The 23419-nt window shown below is 51.7% G+C and overlaps 11 protein-coding genes across 11 annotated transcripts; 5 read left to right on the top strand and 6 right to left on the bottom strand.

Annotated features, from left to right (window-relative positions):
* Positions 1-186: 186 nt before the first annotated feature.
* Positions 187-753, top strand: PtrM4_139040 (uncharacterized protein; the record flags this gene model as incomplete). The annotated part of the gene is made up of 3 exons (XM_066109409.1): positions 187-340; positions 405-515; positions 578-753. 3 exons carry the CDS (start codon positions 187-189, stop codon positions 751-753), a joined length of 441 nt encoding a protein of 146 aa, XP_065960331.1.
* Positions 754-947: 194 nt separating this feature from the next.
* Positions 948-1343, bottom strand: PtrM4_139030 (membrane protein; the record flags this gene model as incomplete). The annotated part of the gene is made up of 1 exon (XM_066109408.1): positions 948-1343. The coding sequence occupies one exon, from the start codon at positions 1341-1343 to the stop codon at positions 948-950; it is 396 nt and encodes a 131-aa protein (XP_065960330.1).
* Positions 1344-2519: 1176 nt separating this feature from the next.
* PtrM4_139020 (Exo-beta-1,3-glucanase) lies at positions 2520-4527 on the bottom strand (the record flags this gene model as incomplete). The annotated part of the gene is made up of 2 exons (XM_001938059.2): positions 2520-4288; positions 4383-4527. The coding sequence occupies 2 exons, from the start codon at positions 4525-4527 to the stop codon at positions 2520-2522; spliced, it is 1914 nt and encodes a 637-aa protein (XP_001938094.1).
* Positions 4528-6102: 1575 nt separating this feature from the next.
* PtrM4_139010 (UbiH, 2-polyprenyl-6-methoxyphenol hydroxylase and related FAD-dependent oxidoreductase) lies at positions 6103-7299 on the bottom strand (the record flags this gene model as incomplete). The annotated part of the gene is made up of 1 exon (XM_001938060.2): positions 6103-7299. The coding sequence occupies one exon, from the start codon at positions 7297-7299 to the stop codon at positions 6103-6105; it is 1197 nt and encodes a 398-aa protein (XP_001938095.1).
* Positions 7300-9217: 1918 nt separating this feature from the next.
* PtrM4_139000 (HVSL domain containing protein) lies at positions 9218-10282 on the bottom strand (the record flags this gene model as incomplete). Its single annotated transcript, XM_001938061.1, has 2 exons — positions 9218-9945; positions 10003-10282. The coding sequence occupies 2 exons, from the start codon at positions 10280-10282 to the stop codon at positions 9218-9220; spliced, it is 1008 nt and encodes a 335-aa protein (XP_001938096.1).
* A 404-nt stretch (positions 10283-10686) lies between these two features.
* On the top strand, positions 10687-12004 carry PtrM4_138990 (Pal1 multi-domain protein; the record flags this gene model as incomplete). The annotated part of the gene is made up of 3 exons (XM_066109407.1): positions 10687-10695; positions 10827-11675; positions 11726-12004. The coding sequence occupies 3 exons, from the start codon at positions 10687-10689 to the stop codon at positions 12002-12004; spliced, it is 1137 nt and encodes a 378-aa protein (XP_065960329.1).
* A 1487-nt stretch (positions 12005-13491) lies between these two features.
* PtrM4_138980 (uncharacterized protein) lies at positions 13492-13773 on the top strand (the record flags this gene model as incomplete). The annotated part of the gene is made up of 2 exons (XM_066109406.1): positions 13492-13671; positions 13723-13773. 2 exons carry the CDS (start codon positions 13492-13494, stop codon positions 13771-13773), a joined length of 231 nt encoding a protein of 76 aa, XP_065960328.1.
* A 607-nt stretch (positions 13774-14380) lies between these two features.
* PtrM4_138970 (DUF2417 multi-domain protein) lies at positions 14381-16099 on the bottom strand (the record flags this gene model as incomplete). The annotated part of the gene is made up of 2 exons (XM_066109405.1): positions 14381-15844; positions 15893-16099. The coding sequence occupies 2 exons, from the start codon at positions 16097-16099 to the stop codon at positions 14381-14383; spliced, it is 1671 nt and encodes a 556-aa protein (XP_065960327.1).
* Positions 16100-16663: 564 nt separating this feature from the next.
* On the top strand, positions 16664-17848 carry PtrM4_138960 (carboxylesterase-mitochondrial 37S ribosomal protein YmS2; the record flags this gene model as incomplete). Its single annotated transcript, XM_001938064.1, has 2 exons — positions 16664-17627; positions 17682-17848. 2 exons carry the CDS (start codon positions 16664-16666, stop codon positions 17846-17848), a joined length of 1131 nt encoding a protein of 376 aa, XP_001938099.1.
* A 187-nt stretch (positions 17849-18035) lies between these two features.
* On the bottom strand, positions 18036-18972 carry PtrM4_138950 (Fcf1 multi-domain protein; the record flags this gene model as incomplete). The annotated part of the gene is made up of 2 exons (XM_001938065.2): positions 18036-18899; positions 18952-18972. The coding sequence occupies 2 exons, from the start codon at positions 18970-18972 to the stop codon at positions 18036-18038; spliced, it is 885 nt and encodes a 294-aa protein (XP_001938100.1).
* Positions 18973-19285: 313 nt separating this feature from the next.
* PtrM4_138940 (DUF726 multi-domain protein) lies at positions 19286-23031 on the top strand (the record flags this gene model as incomplete). Its single annotated transcript, XM_001938066.2, has 3 exons — positions 19286-21370; positions 21417-21819; positions 21866-23031. 3 exons carry the CDS (start codon positions 19286-19288, stop codon positions 23029-23031), a joined length of 3654 nt encoding a protein of 1217 aa, XP_001938101.2.
* Positions 23032-23419: the final 388 nt, after the last annotated feature.

Below are 23419 nucleotides of genomic sequence, written 5' to 3'. Positions count from 1 at the left end.
GAAAGTTTGCATTCATGTGCTTGCTACGTCATGCCTATTCCGCCTACATAATCTGCACCTTGATTCACACACGACCACACCAAGGCATCACTCGAATTCTGCAAGCCCTTCTCTGCAAGACAAACACTACAACCATCAATCCAGTGCAAGTACTTTACACAAACGTCCACCTACCACACCTCGACCATGGCTATCGGCATCTTTACCATCCTCGCCGGCTTAGTAGCCTTGGCCGCTGGGTATTTCTACTTCTTCGGTATCTCGCCCGAGATGAAGCGCAAGATGGAAAACCAGGCTCTCAAGACCATGGGAGAGAACAAAATGTCCTACATGGCCAAAGGTGCGTCTGCCATACTCACTGCATCCCTTCCAGACCATGGTTGGTCGATACTGACACCCCTTAGACTCCATCAACAAGATTCCCTCCTCCGACCAAGAAGACGTCAAGAACCTGAAGAGTGGCATCAGCAACCTCGCGGGTGGCGCCATGCAGAACCCTATTGGAGAGCAAGCGGGTGAATCTGCAGATAGACTCACCAGTCCTCTTACTGGCCGCTAATGTCTTTTCTTTGTACAGCCCGTGCGGCGACCCAGGCCTGGGATTCGGCGACGAACTTGTCGAAGAGTGTTGCGGACCAAGTAGACTGGAACGCCGTGCAGAGCTACCACAAGGCGGCGCTCGAGCGTGTCTCGACCATGATGGGCAAAACCAAAGACACGACGCAGCACAAGATCCAGAAGAAAGCCGAGTAAAACTGCAGCAATGGGGTGATACTGTGGGACATCCAAATGGGGAGCTGAAGTATGGTGGGGGCCTTTTTCTTTTGTGTCAATCCTGGCAGACTCCTCCAGCGGTTTCTACTCTTTCCTAACGACCGTAAAGACTCCTTGTAATGATCACGATAGTTTTCAATGAACTCCAATAGTCCATAAAACATGCCCGATGCTCATCCCATCCATACACTACCATTCCAAACACCCCACCATACGCCCTCCCAGCCCAACACAATAGCCCAGAACATTACCTGGAAGCTGGTCTTCTTTGTCTTGTGCTGGAAGTAATGCATACCTGCCAGCGCGCCCGGCCATCCTCCTATGAGCGCCAAAGTGTGCAACGTAGTTTCCCTAACTCTCCACTGCAGGTTACGAGCTTGCATCTTATCATAGCCATAGAAGAGAAAGGTAATTCCGCTGACAACGCTGGCGTAGAGGAACGTGTAGATTGGGAAGCGTGATACGACGTAGAGGCGAAGGATTGTGACGGTAGGAAGGATGAGCGAGGCTGTACCGAGCACTGTAGCGATGGTTATGGGTCGGTGGCGGGGACGCGCTCGTGGTACCATGATCGCGGGGCACGGAGGTAGTGCGGTGGGAGAAAGGTAAGCTGCTGATGCCCTGACGATCTCCCGTCCGATAGCATGGCATTACATAAGCCTCTCGAGTCCTCCGTCTAGACCCAAATGACACAAGTGTGTCTTTGTGCAACCTTCCACTGGATACAGGGGGGATGGCGCAGTGGTAGTGCGCCTGGTTGCTTCTGCTAGCTTGCTCGCAGAGGTTGAAGGTTCGAATCCTTCTCCCCTCACCGCTATAATAATTCTATTATTCTAGCTTTACCAAAAAACATCGAACGGCTCCTTTCGAAACCTGGAAAGTTTTTCACCAATACCCCGCACGCTTAACGCTAGCCGCCGCCGTACAACCGAGCCACAAAGTACCGCCGAGACGAAAATATGCCGCAACTGCCGCTATATACAACAAACGTTCAAGGTCCCATGACTTTTTCCCCTACGAGGTTTTTTTCAGTCTTAGGAGCACGGGGTTATTATAGCAAAGGGATTGGTCACAAAGGTGGAGATAAACGGGTGTCTATTACAAGGTCTCTCTCTCTTTCCTGTATAGAAGCAAAAAACCCAAACCCCCATAGTCAAACTCGACCAAAGAAACGAAATCCTACGGGTATAGAGGGAAAAAACTAGTCAAACGGCCCTAGGCCACCGTCCTACATAGTCTCTGACTGAAAAAGGACGTTAATGGATACTACTACTACTACTACTATTCCACTGGATACATCATCCCGAGCGATTCCACAAACCCTGTCCCCTCCATTTCTCAGTAAGAAATCAGCAAGACTCCACAGCTACATTCATACTACTGATTCAGATTGCGCTGACAACACGTCCTCCAATTTCCGAGCCGTTCCGCGCAGATTACTGAACGGAGATTGCCCGGAGTAATCGCGCCGGCAGAGAAGTTTGACAGTGCTGAGTGGGTGAGGGAGAGTATGGCAGTATGACAGTAACAATTCTTTGTTGCAAGATTAAACACTAAGAACTAGCCACCAAGATACCGCACCATCTATCGACTTGCAGTTAAACGATATATTTTCAAGACTTGTACAAGACAACGAGATAGCAAGCGTAAACATATGAAGTAGCAAACCATATACAACAGAGGGAAAGTTTAATTCATATTGACCAAGAAACCCTCCTCGAGTTTTAACTAGTAACGATGCACGTTCACATAGCCTCAAGAGCAGCGGCGCAGCCCCAGAACTGCTCAACACCGAATTCACCGGGGTGTTTCCATCCGTCATCGTGCATACCGAGGATGCAGACCGAGGAACCGATCTTCTCAATGATGCTCTTGATAGCAATGTTCTGCTGCTCCTGGCTTGCAACGGCCTTGCCGTTCGCGTTACCCTGGTGAGGCCAGCCAGTCTCGGTGACGAACTTGCCGTTAGCAGCGGCTTCGGGGCAGACCTTGGCGGCCTGTTCGAGCTGCTGGGCGACAAAGTCACCGGCATCGCAGGCTTCGATGCTAGCAGTGAAGAAGGGGTGGATCTGAGCGGCGAAGACATCAATGTGCGAGCAGAGAGCAGCACCCTTCTCTTCCCAGGTGCCGACAGGCTCAGCGGTGGTGAAGGCAATGTCCTCGGGGAAGCCAGCTGAGCGGAACTGGTTGCGGACGTGGTCGATGTAGGAACCAAGTTGCTCAGCGCTGCAGATATTGTTGAAGAGGACCTCGTTTCCGACAATGACCATGGAAATGGAGTCCTTGGGGGCGTGTTCAATGATGTCCTGGACCTGCTCGTTTGCATGGTCGGAGAAAGGACCCTTGCCGCCAGCCTCGAGGAAGACACCGTAGATAACCTTGAGGCCGTGTTCCTGGCAGGCAGGGACGACGTGCTCAAAGACACCGCAGTCAGTGGCGTAGATGCGGATGGTGGTGAAACCAAGCCCAGCAATCTTCTTGATGTCAGCGCGGATAGCATCTGGAGCCATACATTGACCGTCGCTGGCGTAGGGAGTGTAGGTCATGGACCACTTGTCGCCGTTGGTCACGATGCGGCCGGTCTTTCCGTAGCTTCCGGCGTTGGAGGGTGTGTTTCCAGAAGGCTTGGAGCTGCTGGGGGTGGGCTTAGCAGCGGCAGGCTTGGAAGTGGTGGTGGGGACAGCGGGAGTGAACGATGGAAGCTGGCTGATAGGAACCACAGGGTGTGCTGGCGCAGATGATGAGACAACAGGAACAGCCGGGTATGCAGGCTTGGAAGACTCAGCTACAGGAGCGGCGGGAGTAGTGGGCTTGGGAGTCTCGGGAGTTGGCTTAGGGGCCTCGGGAGTGGGCTTGGGAGCCTCAGCAGTAGACTTAGGGGCCTCAGGAGTGGGCTTGGGAGCCTCGGGGGTAGGCTTGGGGGCTTCAGGAGTGGGCTTGTGCTCCTCCTCAGTGCAGGAAGTGGACGAAGCCGGGACGCCGGGAACCACAGGCTTGGAGGGAGCCGGAACCTCAGGCACAACAGGCTTGGAGGAAGCTGGGACAGCTGGAACCTCGGGCTTGGTAGAAACCGGGACAGCTGGGTGGGGTGCGCTCGAAGACATTGGCACAGCCGGGTAGGCAGGTCCTGAGCTGGTGGGCTTGGGGGCCTCAGGAGTGGGCTTGTGCTCCTCCTCAGTGCAGGAGGTAGACGAAGCCGGGACAGCAGGGACCGCGGGAGTTGAGTAGTCAACCACTGGGTAGCTAGGAATAGCGAATGAGGATGAAACTACTGGAACCGCGGGCTTGGAGGACGCGGGAACAGCTGGGTAGTTGGGAGGAGCGGACGAGGCCGGTACTCCTGGAACTCCAGGCGCAGTCGAGGTGACACCAGCCGGGGTGGAAGGCGAAGGTACACCAGCGGTAGAAGCTGGTACGCCGGGTACGTAGACGGAGGACGACTCGGTGCAAGTAGTCGAGGTCTGCGGTGCAGTGGGCGGGACAGCCATGGTGCTGTTAGCAGCCATAGGAGGCACTAAGACATGTTAGTGAAATGCTTCGTCTTCGAAGATTGTTTTTTCGCTAAGCTCCGTGGAACGGTCTTGCGCAGGAACGAGGATGACACATACATCCAGTTACGTAGACGGTGTGGTAGACCGTGCAGACCTCCTCGGCTGCGTGTTCACCACGGCGCATGTGGAAGCCTTGGTGGCGGTTATGCTGAGAAGCAACGGCAGACCCGACAAGGGCCGCCGCGACGATACCAGCCTTCATGTTGAAACTAGTTTACGTTATTTAGGTGAAGTTTGTAGTGGTCTCTTCCGCTGAACGAGTGAAGCGGGTAGTATTAAGTTGTATAGGTATTAGATAATGAACGACTGGGCACAAAGGCCAAAGGTACTTGTCAACGAGGCTGTCGATGCGTAACAAGAAAGCCTTGCGTAGTGGGAAAAAGAAGAACCGTAGTCAAGGCTGGGGAGCACAGCGCTTTTGACTGAAATGTCATGGCCTGTGAGCGCCGGGTAGTGGGCCTGGCCTCGAAGGCGTTAGGTTAGGGGTGTCACAAATTAGCATGGCGGTGTTGTACAGGAACGGCATGGACTGTCTTCCACGGCTCCATTGAGATCGTGATGTGCTCCGAGCGGAAATGAGTCTGGGGTATAATAGTCGTGGTAGGGTCGGCGTTGGAGCTGATCCTTATATGAATCTGGTTAGCCGGAACTTCACCCTGAATCACACAACAGCTCCTTCACAACAAAGCTCAACCGTAAGCAGCCGTGTAAGTACCGGCATCAGAAGGCAAAGTGTTGCGCAACTCTCAGTCACTTCGTGTCCAGTGAGCCATGCGATAAGGCGTATTGCGTCGCCAATCTTGCCTCGTGCATCCAGGCAGCTTGTCAATGCGGGCACCAGCAATCACACTGAACACGAGAGAACGGCTAAATCTTGTGCAGCTCGCAAGGCGGAACCATGGCCACGGCGTATGCAGGTACAGAACGGCTTGCACAGGGTTGCTCCTCGCGTGCTGTGCTTTAATTGGTGCAGAATGCTATCGGTGACATGGGATGGACTGAAGTGGGTGCAAGTGTGTTGGTGCGTGCCCCTTTCTTCACGACTCAGACAGGTAACAGCCTGTCAGGGACATTGCCGCGCATGCGACCAACGTCACTCAACTCTCCATTCGAACCTGCTCAAGCTCCCAAATCGTCCATATTTAGCCGCCAACGCATAGCGATGATCCAAGCCCAGAATGCAACTGGCACCGCCTCACATGCTATACCTAAAATCAAAGAACATCATTCCCCTGCCGTGGTTGCAATCATCGCGCGCGGTCTCGATGGCGTCTTAATGTCGCTAGCAGGTGCTGGACTGCCTTAGATTCTTGGATCGGCGTTGGCGACCTAATTTGCTACCGGCACAAAACTCGCCAGGCGATTACTTTCGTACCCGCTTGCTATGAGAAATACGAGCGTCTCCTCGGTGGCATTCCGGCATACACAAATCCTACAGAGTGACAGCTAGAGGCGCACTCACTCGCATCCGGATAAGCCTTTGGTGGTCTTTGCAGGGACGCGATTGGCCGTTTAGTTCAATCTGTGTAGCAAAATGCCTTATAGCAGGTCGTATTGCATCTTCATTTCTTGAGAGCTGACTGTCTTGGTAGGCTAGCGGACCTTCCTTGTCAGGGCTCCATAAGAAATCGAACGTTCTTTGCAGGTCGAGTATTTCTTTCATTTGCTACAATTACCTTCGGAATCCCCGACTCCCCATATTCCCCACATACCACCAGTCTGCGCCAAACCGCTCCTGAAAGCTCATTATGCCCACACCGCCTGTCTTCAGACCCCCCTATTTCTCCTTGTTCCCATAATAGTGCGCCTTCAACCTATCCGCAAATTCCTTCGCCCCAGTCTCACTAAAGTGGCCGTCCTTGCCCTTTGCTGTTTTGACTGCCGCGCTTGTTGAGCGAGGAAACATTTCCTCCTCGTATTCTTTGATACCCTGATCTAGGCTTTTCTCGCCATTACATATTTTTGCAATCTCCTGTGCCAGTACCAACGCGTCCTTCATGCCGACATTAACGCCTTCGCCAGCAAAGGGCGTAAATACGTGCGCAGCATCTCCAATGAGCGTTACGCCCGAGCGAAAAGACCAGCGGAATCCGACGGGCAGTTCGTAAAAGGCGCGTGGGGTGAACTCGTCAGTAGATGAAGTTAGGACACGTTGAAGATCCTCATGGATGTGCGAAATGTATCGCTCAATGTACTCTTTGCGTGCGGTGTCTGTCTCGGACCAGTCGATGCCGCAAGTCCTGAAGAAGTCTTCTGGCACACGCAGGGATGCGTAAGTACGTACGCTGCCATCGCCCTGTCGTTGAGACTGGACAGCGCAGTCTTTGCCGAATGCCATCATGGATCCTTCGCCGACGTAATTCAGTAGCCAGGAATTGGCTTTGATATCGTTGCACGTCAACGTCACCGACGAGATACCAGAGTACTCCGGCATCTGATCAGAAACCAGTTTGCGAACCTTTGACCAAGCGCCATCTCCACCGACGATAAGATCGAATCCCGTCTCTTTTGTTTGATTGGCAAAGTGCAAGTCATACTTTCCCATTTCCGCCTCACTCGGCACAGCCTCTTTTAGCTTCCTTCCAAATTGCACTTTCCCCTCTTCCAGATTCTCATACATGAGTTTCGCCAACTCCATACGATCAATCTCTGGTCGCCCGCCAAACTTGTCCTCTTCTTTAATTTTTTGCTTGTCAGTTCCATTCTCATCCCATAGCACCTCTCCATCCATGTTGACAATCTTCATTACATCGCTCTCTGGGCGGGCATGCTGAGTGAACACGTCCCATAGTCCGGCTTCTTTGATAGCGAGCTGGCCAGATGCTGGGTGTAGATCGAGTGAGCCGCCTTGTGTGCGTAGTTCACTCGAAGCTTCAAACATGGTGAAGGGGATGTCATTCTTTTGTAGGATGTTGGCGAGAGTAAGAGAAGCAGGACCGGCGCCTACGATGGCGATTTTGAGATGCTGAGGCATGGTGGTGGATGGCATGATCAGACGGAAGTCTGCGGATGCGGGTATTATGCTATGTTGGTGTTGACTTGATATTCTTCGCTTTGCTGGGTTATTTCTCTCCGTAACTAATCACTCAAAAGGTCGTATGAAGTGCGCTGTTTGAGAGCAGGCCAAACTTCCTGGAGAGACGCAACTCATTGCAGCCATCGAACACACGTTATGTACCCACAAACCCACTTGACTGCCTAATCTCACGACCACGTTCTTCTTCGGGCCCGACTTGCGAAGTGAAGAAGCTAACGCTTGGAACGCTTCTCGGGCCCGACACGAACACGCAGGCAGCGGCCGCGCGCCACATTCACGGACCCCGCATCAATCGTACGGTACTGCACGTGCATCCGCTCCGTATATGCAGCTAGGCACCCGAATAGCTTGCTGTCGTAAGATATGCAAGTATCTCGGTATTTTCGGCCCCGAATTATACACGATGTTCCACAGATGATTTGACCAGTGCTTCTAGGTATACATATCACGTGGTTTGGAGCAATAGGTAATAAAGTAATGATATACGTCAACCTTAGACCTGATACAAGAGTTTAGTCTGCCGACGCTATACTACCGTTATATCACCATGGTTTCTACCCTCGTCATTTGTATGGATTGAAGATACGATATCGGATCACGACCTTGGATGACGTCTCTCATTGCTCATCCTCTCATGTCCGACTTTTGCAGCACATAAAGCAGCATGTCATACTATTTATTGAGTCATCAGACCACTTGCCCACGTTGACTTACGTCCCGTTTTCAACATGGGTGGATATCCCACTACGTGGCACCGGTACCTACGTAAACCTGTGTCTCGACATGTTTACATATCAGAATGGAAAATCTAAGACACAGCTCTCAAATAGTCGATGGAAAGTTCAAAGCGTTACCTACACCTGGATCCGAACATTACTCTCACTATACAGACGCTCATCACGTCTGGTGCAGACCCTGGCAGTCCTCTGCTATGACTCCAGCGCATCGGCGCCCATCTCTGAGCTTGAGGGGATGTAGCGAGCTAAGAATAGCGGCCGTCTAACGCCTAGGACCATGAGTTCTACAGTGACGGTGTGGCTGAAGCCTAGTGCGAGATTTCCAAGCAGCACGGTCACGTGTCCATAGATACTTAGAGGGGTTTCAGACCACATGGGTCTATTGAGAACGGTCCTCATTTGTTGTTGCTACGGAAAACTATAAATCTATATCAAAAGAGACAGTCACCAGCAATATAGTCAGATAGCAGTATCTGTGGGTGATCAGTCCCGCGAGCATAGTAAGAGAAGTATCTAGAACATATAAAAAACATACGCGAATCTCTCCATATCGCCATCAAGGCGCATATACGAAGTTCTTTGGCCTCGGGGCAGTAGCGTGATGACCTAGAACAATTTTGTCCCTGTCAATCTTCCTACTAAAAAAGCTTCGTGTGGAGATGAGTCGTGACGGGACAATCAAAAGGGTCTCGACGATCGAGAACGTTTATCGGCATATCTAGATCAATCACATGATATCAATTTATGCTTTATTTTCCGTTAGTTTTGTCACGAACAAGGCTGCGTAGTGGGTCGGATTTATTTATTTACAGTTTCTACATGAGTCGCAGTCGCACACTCTTGCTTGCCATGGCCCTCCCCCCACTCTTTCCTTTCTATACAAGACAGTGTCGATGCCGGTGCAAATTTCGATAGCGAAAAAAAGCACTTATTCGTTATCAAGATGCCAGACCACTATGCGAACACCAAGATGTCGATGCCCAAGTTATAGCGCATTACGTCATTTTATTGGTGGAGCGTGCGGCTGGCACAACACTGACAATTTTTGACACTTTGCGTCCCTCGGTATCCTTGCGAGACGGGACCAAGACCACGTCATCGAAATCGGGACGAGAAATTCATCCCAAGCCTAAGCCTACACCTTTGCTAAGACGGAGCCTCCTGGTAGAGAGGGCAATGTTATGGACTGCGCTTCCGATTCTGACCTTGACGGTATCGAATTCAGCCTCTGGTGACTGGATGAACGTGGTCGTGTCGAGCTGTTCAACCAATCCCGTCCATTCGGTGTCGGGCTCCTCCAAATTCCAAGCTATAGTGACGTGGAAGTATTTGGAGAAGTCCATGCGACGACGCTCATTCTTGTCGACTTTTCTCCTTTTCAGACTGTCATTTGAGTCGTGGTCTTCCATCGGACCGTCTCCCTCAGTGCCGGTATACAAACCTGGATGGCCACTGGAACGGGCAGCCTCGTTACATGCATGCAGCAAATGGTTGAGCTCGTCGTTGACTGGCCTTTTGATGCTAAGAACCAGGAACCATCTGTTACGATCAAAGTTGGGCACCCATTTTAGGTTCCGAAACTCAAAAACAAAGCTGCATACTGTTGATCGTCGCAGTGACAACCTTAGCGTTTCTAGAAATGTTTCTCTGTCTTCGGCCTTGATTTGCAGTGTGCGCGAGAGTGATACATGGAGAGGTAGTGGTGCGCCTAGCTCCGACTGCAAAGACGATACAATGTCTGGTATAGGTAGTTTCTTCAGACGCTTTGCGTTTTGGAGCTCAAGTGAATCTCTCACGTGCTGAATTAGACGGTGTAGAGAATCAGATTCAGTCTGTGTAGGTATCCCTCGAACGCGTTAGCCCATGGTGCAACCTACCGGACATGCAGAAGAAGCAACCTTACACTCTAAATAAACATGACTGGGCCAATTGCCCTCGACGTGAGGTACAGCCCGTTTGCGGCCGCCGTGTAGGCTTGGATTATCGCTAGTGCTGATGCGCGCGTTGGACGCGTACAGGTCGTGGAATGCAGATGGGAGCGGTGGCAGGGCAGCAATGGCGTTTGCAGAGTGGCTGTGCTTGCGCTTCAGGGCTTGGGCCGACTGGGCAGCGGGCACAGAGTTGCTATCAACACCACCACCATCATCATCGGAGCCTGAATCTGGATAATCCACCAGGGGCATGGTGGGCGGCATGTCGCTCGTAGCTCGGGTGGTGAGAGATCATCGTAGCTGTCGTCACCCGTGGATAAGACCAAGCGGCGGCCGCCCCACTTTCAGCCTAGCGCATCCGCAAGTGACGTAGGGCTACTATTGGGCTGCCCACTGCCCAGGAGTACCACCAGCGCGCGAACAAGCAGAACCGTTGCAGGGCTCTAGACTCTAGACTGCGCAGCCATGACATCTGACGCGGCCTGCACCCACGGTGCCTGCCAAGTCATGCCTTTATCATGGCCGCTTCCCCTCTCGTCACCTGCTCTTTCTTTCCTCATTACCACCTGACACTTGCCTGACAGTCCTCGACTTGTCTTTTTATACTCGCAATCGCACTTTGACACATACACCACCAGCAACACAAGACGAGCATCATGGAAAAGGTATGTTTCATCTTTCATCCCTCGTATATCTTGTTCCGAGTATATGGTCCCACGTGCGCCGGGACAGCCTCGCCCACATTGTCTCAAACCGCGTTTACTCCAAACAACAGACATCATGGCTAACTTTTCAGGCTCACCACGCAATCATAGACCCGCTCATTGAGCCGGACCCAAGCGACGAGACTGGACTCAACTCGCACTTCCGTTCCACATTCGCGCCCGCGGCTCCGCTCACCCCACCCGGATCCGGCGGCAACCCCAAGGGCCTTCCATCCGTTAGTGTGCAGAAAACCGGCAGCTCCGTGGAAACCAACCCGTTCCGCCGCTCCAGGGCTTCGTCTGATTCAAAGGACGCACAGGCTGGGCAGGCTTCACCGCAGAGCAGGAGGTATGGTTACCCCTCCCCTCCCAACTCTGCCAGCCCTAGACGTGCCCGTTTCAACGACAACTACCGTGCGGATGCCTTCGGATCCCTCAACGAAAGCCGGCCTCGACGATCTAGCAACCCCGCCCCATCTTCCTTGAACAAGTCTCGACCTCGCGGAAATTCCTTGAAGGAGCGCTTTCCCGGTGACAAGTCTCACAGACCTCTTGACATAATTCGTCATGATGAGAAAGTTGCTCACCGTGCTCCCCATCTTAGGAAGAAGAATTTCCAAGGCGCCGACGTCATCGATCGCCTCGACAGGGCAAGCTTTGGCCGATACCACCACGAAGGCCCTTACGACGCCGCTAGCATCGCTCGAAACAGGGACACTAAGTATAGCCCTCTTGCGGCGGTAAAGGACTCTAACGAGGAGGCTCTAAGGGCTACTCCACGAGAGAACATCATAGACTCTGTGCAGAGGCACCGACCTTTGGAGGGCGTGGCTAACATCCCCCCTGGCATGGCTGATCGTTTCGGAAGGGTTCTCAATTATGAAGAGGGAGCCGACCTGCAGCGAGAGCCTGGCGGTGACTACCGTCGCTGGCCTGGAGTGGTATGTTCTCAACCAGTTTTCTTTATTCGAGCATAACTAACGCTATCTAGGAATACCACCCAAATGACCTCAAGGGCAAGGGCGAGCCCTCGTACACCATCGAGAAGGCTCTAAAGGACCACAAGCGATCTGGTGACAGTGGCATAGAAATGAAATCACGCCATCGCACCCATAGCGCCGGTGACGTCGACGCACCTGGCATTGTCCCCACTGTCGCAACGGAGGCATCCGGCGTCAACCGCAGCAACACTACCGGCAAGAGCGTAGGCGGTGCCCTCAAGAAGCGCTTTGGCAGCCTCCGTCGTCGCAAGCAAGAAACCGAGGCGTAGAATCTCTCGTGCCTCTTGCACCCTCGCCGCATCTCCGAAGTCCCGCACGCACACGCATTACCCTGAAGCATACTTCTCTCACCCCGAGAGACGCCCATTTCCTTTTTTTCGAAATTGTATAACTAGCCATTGCATTGCCTTGCATAGCAACATGCGCTGAGCGGATTGTTGAATTTTCCTGTTTGTTTTCATAGGCGACATGTTTCCTTTTTCGCGTACCAAGACCGCTACAAAAAGACAGATACACGAGGCATTTCCTTCGGGTTAGTCACCGTACATGGATATAAGCTCGATGGTTGGAGTGGTTCATACGATTTAGCAAGATAGTGACAGATACGATGACGAATAACGAATAATAAGTCATAAATCACGTTTTGTTAGCACACACACACACACACACACATGTTAAGGAATGAAGCTATGTAGTGTATCTATGGTGTGCTGTTCTTGGTTGACATCTTGGCAGACCTAAGCTGCAGAAACAGCTGCACCTAAGGTAAGTGTGGAAAAAGTTCGGTAGAGCTCTTGTAAGAATCATGTGATGAATGCTTCTTATTGCACCTATCATCTTGGGCTCTTTTTGGTCCTCTTTCCCGATTCTCTCCTCTATACTGTTGATGGTTGTCATAGCTTTTTTTCGTTGAGTTGAGTACCAACCTTGAAGTTTAAGATCCAACTGAGTTAAGGCTTCATTCGACACGTGATTCCATATCTTTAGAAGCGGATAGATTTTGCACTTCATACGTTCATACATATTCATTTATCTCATATATTTAAACCTTAATGCTATATTCTATCATACACGTATTTAGAAAGTGAAAGGAAAAAGAAGAAACTGCCCAACAAAATCCCATCTACAACGCCGATGCGGTGTGTAAGTGTTGGTTGGCTTTGCACTAAGTGCTTAAAGGGAATAACGATAACTAGGAATGCATTCTGTTCGGTGATGGTTCTTATTGATTGTCTACGAACATAGCTGCTACGAAGGTATACCTAAGCTCAGCGCAAGGTGGGCCGAAGTCGGGCCGAAGTGTTGAGCAGTCGACGTCCCTACCGATACTCACGATCCGACAGTAAGCATAATAAAACTTGGTCTGAAAAGAAGTAAAGTATAAACACACACAACCGAAAAGTTGATCTTCATCGTATATGCGAACATCCGTTGTATCACATCGTATTCGTATATGCGAGCATACAATACGCCACATCCGGCCGTATACACCAAGATGCGGTATCTTCCGTCTTACACTCTAATATACGGTGTCAGCGTATATCCCGCACGCTCTAACCGCAACGACGTGTCATTATAGAAGGAGAGGCGAGAGATCTACGTTCAGGGGGCTATAGCATATCTTACATATATTTTTCCTTGGGCTCCTTGTCTCCATGCCATCCGCGATCTCGAACAACACCACCTTCTACTCCACATCCCACGAACAGACACGACCCCTTTATTGTATCAAACACACCCTTATTTTCTACCAAGCATGAAATCTCTCCTCTACCTATTAGGCTTCCTTGCCTTCACCGTCCCTGCTGTCTACGGGGACAACACTAGTTGCCGCACCGACACGTGCAGCCGCTTTAATGAACCTTGCACCTGTGGCTATGAATGGGAGAATGGCAAGGACGGCAGTTGCACTTATGATGAAAACACTGGCGATACGGTATGGGCTTTTATGACACGTTGATATTCGTAATTGCTAACGTGGAATTAGTATTGCATTATTCACAGAGTCCGCAAGAATCAATTAGATCGGCATGATTGATTCCTATCTAAGTATAGCACTTTCCTAATCAAGTAATCACTAACCTAGGTAGGAGTCAATCATGCCGATCTAATTGATTGTTGCGGACTCTGATTATTCAGTTGCCCAACTAGCGATAGCGACGAGCGGATAGGTTGAGAGGTTTAAGGTGGTTTGCGTCTTACTGAATGGAGTAGAAGTATGATAAATGGGTTAGAGGGGGGATGTTGTGCTGGATTGTTGGTGCTCTGGGTGAAGATATAGTCGATTGGACTAGTGCTCGGATATGAGACAGTTAAAGAGCATGAATTCTATCCATTGATCGGACGATGATTCAACTCCTACTTACTCTCAAGCACGTTATTGTTTACCCTAAGAAATCTCACGAATTTGATTCTACAGCGAGGGATAGAATGAAGTCAGTCTTGGTAGTTTTCGACTTAGTCGTATTACACTGAAATTTTATGCATAATACCAAGAAAGTACATACCCGAAAGTAAAAGCTAGAATCAGAAAAAGAACTTGACATTAAAGAGATATTAAGTTACTAGCATTACATACGGCTCTTTTCGCTTTCAATCTGGACCGCGATACTGCATCATGTGTCCCTTCCTCTCCTGACTCAGTCTTACTCCTCGGTGGAAGCGTCCTGCACCTCCTCAGACTTGACCTTTAGAGAAGCCTTGACCAATTGCTTAAGCCTCTTCTCCATAACCATACGTCCATCAAGAGTATCCCACACCTGATGTGGCGCCTTGTTGACGATGTCCCAGCTAACAAGTTTGTCAGTCAGGGTAGTGAGGTCCTTTTGCTTGCGCTCCCATTCTGAGTCGCGCTTGACTTCAATGCCACTTGAGATAATGACGAGGGGCGTGTTTGCGCTCTGAATGTTTCTGGCGGCCGAGACTTCGTTTTTGGAGAGCGAATCTGCGACTAAGTTCTCTTGGAGTTGAGCTTTGATGTATTTGCCGGATTGGTAGGCGTTGCGGCCGTAGACACGGTCTTCGCGGGTGCGGCCTTTGAAGAGGGCGCCGGCGAGGCGGACGGTGCCGAGGGGAGAGATGATACCCCAGGCCCAGAGAAGGAAACCGCGTCCTGGGCTGCCGATGCGGTGCAGGAGATCTTCGTGGAGAGGGTCGATCATCATGAGGCCGACGACTTGCTTGAGATGACGGGAGCTGAAGATGCGGGAGACGATGCTGCCAGTGCCAGCAGAAACCAGGATGTATGGTCCTTCTTCACCAGCCTTGGCAAGTGCTTCTGAGAGTGCATCTGCAGACATTCCAGCTGAGTGTGGTGAGGGTGCGTTGTCGGAGAAAGCGTAACCGGGGCGGTCCCAGTAGCAGTAACGGGAGATGGTGCCGTTCTTGTATGCTGCGTATGCCCAGTGCTCGAAATCGTACTCCAATGGCGTCTCGCCAGCCTCAAGAAGGATTGTAGGGTCCTTAGAACCGTGGGTTTCGGAAACGTTACCAACGCAAGCAAGATGGACAGCGTATTTGTCGCCGTCGACGAGGATACGATCACCGTACATCTTGAGGGTGGCGTCGCGAGCGCGCATACCCAGTGTGGCGGTCATCAGAACGACGATAACGATGAAGACGACAGTCAGAATAGTTGCCAGGAGAACAGCAACCCACTCCTTGAGAGTACGGCGTGTCTCGGCGCGGCCAGTCAGACGTTCCTCTTCCTCCTGCTTTCCGTATGCGACAACACGGTCGGTCAAGATGCACCAAACAGCCATGACAAAAGCCCAAATGACACTTGCGATTCCGACCCAGCCCTCCTCCAACCTAAGGCGGGGAACTGATAGGATAAGGATCATGTCGATTGCTAGGAGTCCGGCAATGATGGCAGTAGTGATGCGCAATCCCTTAGCCGGGGTGATGAAGAAGATGGTCACCACGAGTAGGTTTCCGATGGTGAGACATGTGTATGCAAAGTCGAAGAAGCCTGATCCACGAGTGTGTAGTCCGGGGGGAGAGACGAAGATTGATACCAGCAAGAGAACCCACCATAGAAACGAGATGATAAGGAACAGAATGGTAAGGTAGCGCATAGCACGCACGGTCCAGAGGTTGTAAGGTGACACCTGAGATTATTAGCAATGGATGATGCATTGTGATACGGTTGAACATACAGCGGGGTCATCTGGGTCGAGATAGCCATCGGAGTTGGGTGGGTGCCTTGGGCGATCAAGAAGTCTCGTCCTTTCAGTAGGCTCCTCATGTCTTCTTGCGGTCTCATAACTTCTCCTCGAAGACCTCGATCCATCATCATTGGGAATTGGGTGGGGCGGCTCAGCCATCAAGCCCTCGTCCCCGTTATCTTTCCCGCCTTTCCACATGCCAGACATTCGCAGTCGTTATGAAGCAAATCAATCGGAACAGGGAATGCAAGGTATCCGGACGTCGTCTGTTGAAATGGAGTGGATTGGGTGAGTGAGAGCCTTGGAAAGCTCGTGAAGTGCATCGAACCACTGGGGGGCGCTGAGGTTTTACTGAAGGTCATAGCGCTAAAAGCATAGAGATCGACGTACGTCATTATCGCATCCAGCCAGGTTCACAAGCACCCTAGCCGCAAATCATAAGCCCAGATCGTCCCGCGGAAACCTCCATGGAACCTAAATGCTTGTCATCCATGCCTGCGGTACGATAGCAGAGCGCCCGGCCTCGTGGCATTGTGGACGCCTTTCACTGTCTCGCCCACGCGGCTACGTCATCGGCCATCTGAAACCCAGTCCGCGATGAAAGTAAAGCCTTGCTCCCCATGGCTCGCTAAGACATGAAGCTCGATCCCTGTCTACGTCCATCAGATACCCCGCTGCATCTATTCCCCTCACCCGCATTCATCGCCCTCTCAACAAATACAGCCAAATAACGACGCGCGGGCCAATCACCTCGCTGCCGCCATGTCCAGCCTGGCTCGGGAGTTTGCCAAGACCAAACTTTCGTCCCTGCCACCACCTGAGCCGCTGCAGGAAGAAGTACCCGAGTATGAAGATGATTCGTCGTCGGCATCGTCCATGTCCAGTACCGGTACTGTGATACCGTCCAGTACACTAAGACCCGCCCCTGCAATACACTGGTCCGACTACTATGCGCAAGAGTTCTACCTCGAGCAGGACCGCAACAGCGCAGGCCATGCCAAGTTCCACGTATACCTGACGCCGCCAGCTAGTCCAAAGGCGCCGTTGGTCGTCTTGCATCATGGCGCCGGAAGTTCGGCCATGACGTTTGCACTTGCAGCCAAGGATATCAGGAAAGCAATGCCCGAAGTTGGCATACTAGCTGTTGAAGCACGCGAACATGGCAGCGTAGTATGGGATGCCAGCGGTGAGGTGGACAACGACTTGAGCATCGAGCAACTCAGCCAGGATGTCATCGATATGCTATCTCTCACGCAGAGCAAGATGGGATGGCCCCAACTCCCAACAATCGTTCTTATAGGACATAGTCTTGGTGGTGCCGTCGTCACAGACGTTGCCAACAAGGGACTGCTGGGGAACAAGCTACTGGGCTTTGGCGTGCTTGACGTGGTTGAAGGCAGTGCCATGGAGACGCTAGCGCACATGCACACTTATCTTGCGAGCAGACCAAAGTCATTTCCTTCTCTCCCTGCAGCCATCGAATGGCACATCCGATCGCGGACCCTGCGGAATCCACAGTCTGCACGAGCCAGCGTACCTAGTCTACTACTACCAACAGCAGACGGACGCTGGGCGTGGCGGACGGAGCTGTCCAGTACAGAGCCATTCTGGTCAAACTGGTTCACGGGTATGAGTAAGAAGTTTCTGAGCGGCAAGGGAGCCAAGCTCTTGCTGCTTGCTGGAACAGACAGACTAGACAAGGAGTTGATGATTGGACAAATGCAGGGTAAGCTTGAAAGTAGCCGCAGTTTTTATAATCATGGTATCTAATATAACGCAGGTAAATTCCAACTCCAAGTTTTCCCCGCCGCGGGCCATTTTCTTCACGAGGATCTGCCTGAGAAGACGGCCGAAGTTGTGGTCGAATTCGTAAAGCGTAATGACCGAAGTACGCTTGTCCTCCCACCAAAGGTGTCCGATCTCCTTGCGCAAGGCAAAAGAGTTTAAAAGGAATGTCCATGGTATCACCTCCAGGTAGACACACCTATCCAAACTAACATGTAGTATACGCGCATATGTGGTGCGCTTTTGGTATGCTTTGTTACAACTTTCCCAACTATCGATTCTAACAATGCGCAGTGTTCGGATATCGCAGGTTGGCTCATATTTAGGCCTAACCTCTTCGTAACGGCGTTCATGGGGAGGCAGGTTCCTCCTCACCCGGCGCATCATCACCACCTTCAGCTTTGGACTTGTGCTTTCTTCTCCTTTTCTTCGGCGCTGAATCTTCACGATCCCCCCTATGGTCATCTCCGCCGGTCGATTCTGATGCGGATGGTCGGGCTTTTTTGGGAGCACTTGTCTTGTCTTTCTTAGGCTTCTTGACACTTAGCGGATTGGGACCCTTGGGACCCTTGCGCTTCTTTGCCTTTGGCCTCGCCTCTCCTGTAGCTTGATCTGCAATAGACTGGTTGCCCTCTGCATCTTGTCCCTCGTCGGCTCGTTTTCGCTTCGGTGGGGTGTCCGAATTGCCCGGATTCCGCTGTCCTTTGAGACCCATTTTGAACTTTGACTTTTCCTCGCGCTCCCGAAACTGCTCTGTCACGTCGGCCATGGGCTCCATTAGTACCACCGATCTGGATATGTATATGACGGGTACGCCAGCGACCTGGCGCATCTTTGCGCGTACACTGGAGTCGTTGCTCGCAATGACGTAACGGTGCTTGTTAGTTCCATTATCCTTGGGATCTACTACCGAGCTCAGGCACTCTAATGATGATAGCGGTTCCTCCAGATCCTGGTGGTTACACCGTCTACGCTCGTACTCCTTTGCCTGAAGAATGAGTGTCTCGTTTTTCGGCTTCGCATTGTAGAGGTGTCGCATGTCGCACGTGGTGATCATGGGCTTGACCTGTCCGCCAAGCATCTTTTGAAGTCGCGCAAGGAGGTCGATCTTGAAGTTGTAGGCATCTTGGAGGATTTGCGAGTCGAGGAGGACTTGGTATGGTTCGCGGAAACCGAAGTTGAGTTCATACTGGTGCAGCTGCTTTTTGTATGCCTGCCCTAAAATCAGCACAAATCACGTGTGATCAAAGCAGAATATGACATACCTTTGCGCGCTTCAACTTCATGGCGGCGTTGTGCTTGGGAACCGTCGAATGTTTGCGGGGAGGAAGTTTTGGATGCGGCCAAAAGTTCGCATCTGAAGGCGGAACTTAGGCCGTGCGCCAGGCACGCTAACTCCGTATCCGACGTCTGCGCCTGTAACGAGACGCCCGTCGCTCTCCGCATTTGAGACAAGCCCGAAGCCAACCACGACGAATTGTACATAGTTGGATTTACTCTTGAAATTGCTCGCACACCCTTGTCGCTTCTTGCACTCTTGCACTCTTGCATCTATTCTCTTTCACCTCTCCATGAATTTCTTACGGTAGTCGGTCCATTATGAGCGAGAACCCCGCCGCGCCTCCCAAGCACGAGGGCAATAGCAAGGAGAGCGCGGAATCGAAGAAAGAGCCCATTGAAGGCGTCGAGTACGACGACTTTGGTCTGCCTATACGTAAAAGGCGGCTTCCCACTCCGGTCGACGATAGCTCGGATTCTGAGGGAGAGGGGGACAAGTTTCAAGATGCGGTAGCTTCTGCAGGGGCAAGTCGAGAAGATGTTTCCATGCTGGACAAGTCCAAAGAGCCCACCAAAGAAGAAAAAGACACATTAGAGAAGCTGTCAGAGACCATGGCAGACAAACCCGAGGCAGACAGTAATGCGCAACCGCACGTCAATGGGCAGGCGAAGGAGCCGGTGGAGAAGGCCGAGCAGAAGGAATCTGGCGACAAACCTGCAGAACCAAAGCAAGACATGGCCGACAGCAAACCGCCTCTCGAGACCACAGAACCTTATAATAGCGCAACCGCTGCGACTTCATATCCGCACCGAACGAGTCTCGCGCCCGCAGCCATCTCCGAATACTCGCACCAGCACACCGTCACACAAGCACAAAAGCCAGCGGAAGGCGAGTTCAAGGATGACGACGACGGCGAGTGGCAAGAGATGCCAGCATACGCCCACTACGACATGTACGATGATGACAACAGGCTCATTGCGAAGGAGAATGCCGAAGAGCTGGAAGACATGAGCGGCTATGGCAACGTCGGAGGCGCGGCCAAGGGCTATACCAGGGTCATCATGGACGATGATGCCGACTCGCAGACAAGCATGGATGATAATACTGCATATCTCTTCAAGGAGAGGAGCACTGCACTGGCCGATGAGGACGAGGAAGGGCGAGATCCGCTCGCGCAGATGCAAGCCACCAAGAACCTACTCACCGAAGGTCAACGTGTCGCATACGTTGGTCTAGTGCGACTGGCTATGGTGGAAATGAACAGGAAGTTCTCAAAGTTTCAGACTCAGACGAACAATAAGAGTATGAAGAAGCTGCTGGAAATGCAGGCGGCGACAACCAAGATGTGGTCGCAAAAGATCATGGTCAAGATATATGGGCACATGGATATCAATGCTTCCGAGCAACTTATGATTGAGCAGCTGTCCGAGCACGGCGTGGTTCCGGCAGACCTGACGCCAGCACTAATGAGAAACGCTCGCGTCAAGAACCCTGCAGCAGAAGACACCGATACCGTAAATGAGTCGGACTCTGCAAGACCCTCGATGTCATCGCCGCGCGACTCTCTAGCAGACAAATCAAGATCGAAGAACTCGTCAGTAGACTTGCAAGATGATGGACAAACACCGCCCCCGCCAGCATACAAAGAACACGAAGAGGTCGGTTTCGATTACCCAGAAGTCAAATCGCCTTCGGAACTTCCTAAAAGCAAGAACCTGGACATTGACCTCCGATGGACAGTCTTGTGCGATTTATTTCTGGTTCTCATAGCAGACTCAGTCTACGATTCGCGGTCAAGAGAGCTCTTCGAACAAGTTGGAAAGTACCTAAGCGTAGACTGGTTGGAGACCTGCCGCTTTGAAAAGCGCGTAACAGATGCCTTGGAAATGCAGGAACAAGCAGACAAGGAAAACTGGAACGAAGATGAACACATGGCTAACCGAGCCAAGCGTTCGCGCAACAAGCGGATAGCATTTATGGGTCTTGCAACCGTCGGTGGTGGTCTTGTCATTGGCTTGTCTGCAGGTCTTCTTGCACCTGTCATCGGAGCCGGACTTGCAGCGGGTTTCACAACTATTGGTGTAGCAGGTACCAGCAGTTTTCTTGCAGGTGCTGGAGGCGCTGCCATCATCACGTCCACGGGTGTTGTCACCGGTAGTACTGTCGGTGTCAGAGCGATGGACAGGCGAACGGGTAACGTCAAGACATTCGAATATCGACCTCTTCATAACAATAAGAGGACACATCTCATCATTACATTGGCAGGCTGGATGAACGGAAAGGTCGATGACGTCCGGTTGCCGTACAGTACTGTGGATCCAATTATGGGCGATATTTATTCCGTGTTGTGGGAACCTGACATGCTGCGGAGCATGGGTGCCACCATTAATATTCTGGCTACTGAGGTGAGTGTGATCATGCAGGTTGGCAGAGCGCATACTGACTATGTAGGCTCTTACACAAGGTCTGCAACAAGTGCTTGGAAGTACTATCCTAACAACTCTCATGGCTGCCATGACACTCCCTCTGGCATTGACAAAGCTGTCTTATCTTATCGATAATCCGTGGATTGTATCACAAGCGCGAGCAGACATGGCGGGACTTATTCTTGCTGACTCGCTCATCGACCGCAACTTGGGAACAAGACCTGTGACCCTTGTTGGTTTCTCACTGGGATCGAGGGTTATCTTTTCATGCTTGAAGGAGCTTGCAAAACGAGGGGCATTTGGAATTGTGCAAAATGTGTACATGTTTGGTACACCGGCCGTCGCCAAGCATGATGAATACATGAGGGCCAGATCCGTGGTGCCTGGAAGATTTGTCAATGGCTATGCTACCAATGATTGGATTCTAGGTATGTTTTGTTTCTGTATTGCATTGTTCGATACTAATGAGTCCAGGATATCTCTTCCGCGCGACCAGCGGTGGTGTCATGCGTGTCGCAGGTCTCGCTCCCGTCCATGTCCCTACTATCGAAAACGTAAACGTGACCGAATTTGTACCCGGTCACATGGCCTATCGAGCCGCAATGCCCAAGCTGCTCCGCGAAGTCGGCTGGCTCGTTGAATCCGACGAGTTTGTAGAAATTGAAGACCCAGACCCCGAAAACCACGAACTCCGGCAACGTGAACTCATCAACGAAATCGAAGAAGCCCGCAAGGAACTCGAGAAGAAAGCCCAAGAAAAAGAAAAGAAGGGCGGCAAACTCAGCTGGTGGAAGAAGAAGAAAGCCGACAAGAAAGAATGGGAAGTCTACGACGAACAATCCTCCGCCCTCCCCGCCCACAAACGCCTCGACCAAGACCAAGACCCAGCCAAGCTCGCCGAAACACAAATCATGTTCGATATCGACGCCATCCGCAAGGAAGTCGCTGCGCTCGCGGCCGAAAGCAAAGAATACAACGCAGAAGCTGAATTCGAAATCAAAGAGATCAAATCCACTCTTCCCCCCATGAAAATCGACATGGCAACTGTTTCCCCATCCACACTCCGAGAAACGAAATCTTACAACGATAGCCTGGGCGACTCTGGTAAAACGACAAACGGCAGTGCGGCACATAAACCAGCCCTCACAACAATGGGCGGCGCATTTGAAGAATACGACGAATTCGACGACCCTGGTGCGGGAAGCATGGAAATGACATTCGATACCTCGTTCCACGATGACAACAAATACGATACCGGATACACCTCCAAACATAAAAACACACCCTCACTCGCCCTCCCACCTTCAGTAGCAGCGTCTTCGCGCCCGAAATCCCCGCTCCCGCTTTCTCCCTTGCCAGCCCAGCCTAGTCGCTCCGGCGCTACCTCGCCCTGGGGCCCGTCGTCGCGCGCTGTGAGCCCCAGATGGAGTCCTGAACCTGCTGTCCTCGGTGGTGGTGTTGGGGGCGTAGCGGCACCCTGGGATGATGAACCGTTTGAACGGCCGAGGCTGCGGTCCAGTAAGACGGAGCCTGCGAGTGGGGCTTTGCTGGGAGGTGGGGATCTAGGGAAAAATGCTTGGGCGGATGAGTTTGACGACGAGTTTGGGGGGGAGAAGGAGATGAAGATGAGTTTTATGTGAGAATTGTGAGATGAGTTTTATTGTTTGCTTTGGTTAGCGATGGTATCGGTTGGATTGGGCTGGGTGTTTGTGAGTAAAGATTTGGGGTTTTTTACGCTTGGGTTATTGGTTTCTGGTTGGCATTCTTTTCTGCTTCCTATAGCGTCGCATCGCTGGGTGTTTTTTTTGTTCTCTTGTTTTCTGGGTAATGTTTCTGGAGGAGGAGCCGAGGCGTATCATTTTCATCTGTTGTGTTCGGATGGTGGTTGGGGGCGTCTTTGTCGTCGTGGTTGTTGGTGGTTGTTTGGTTGTTGTAGGAGTGCGGCGAACATCATCACATCACATCACGTCACATACCATGTATTCATTGCACTTTTTATTAGCAGCAGCAACGATAACGTTTTGGTCG

Source organism: Pyrenophora tritici-repentis, chromosome 8, assembly GCF_003171515.1.
Source record: "Pyrenophora tritici-repentis strain M4 chromosome 8, whole genome shotgun sequence".
Lineage (NCBI taxonomy): Eukaryota > Fungi > Ascomycota > Dothideomycetes > Pleosporales > Pleosporaceae > Pyrenophora > Pyrenophora tritici-repentis.
Note: the sequence above shows the minus strand (reverse complement) of the source record. Positions and strands in the feature narration are given on the sequence as shown.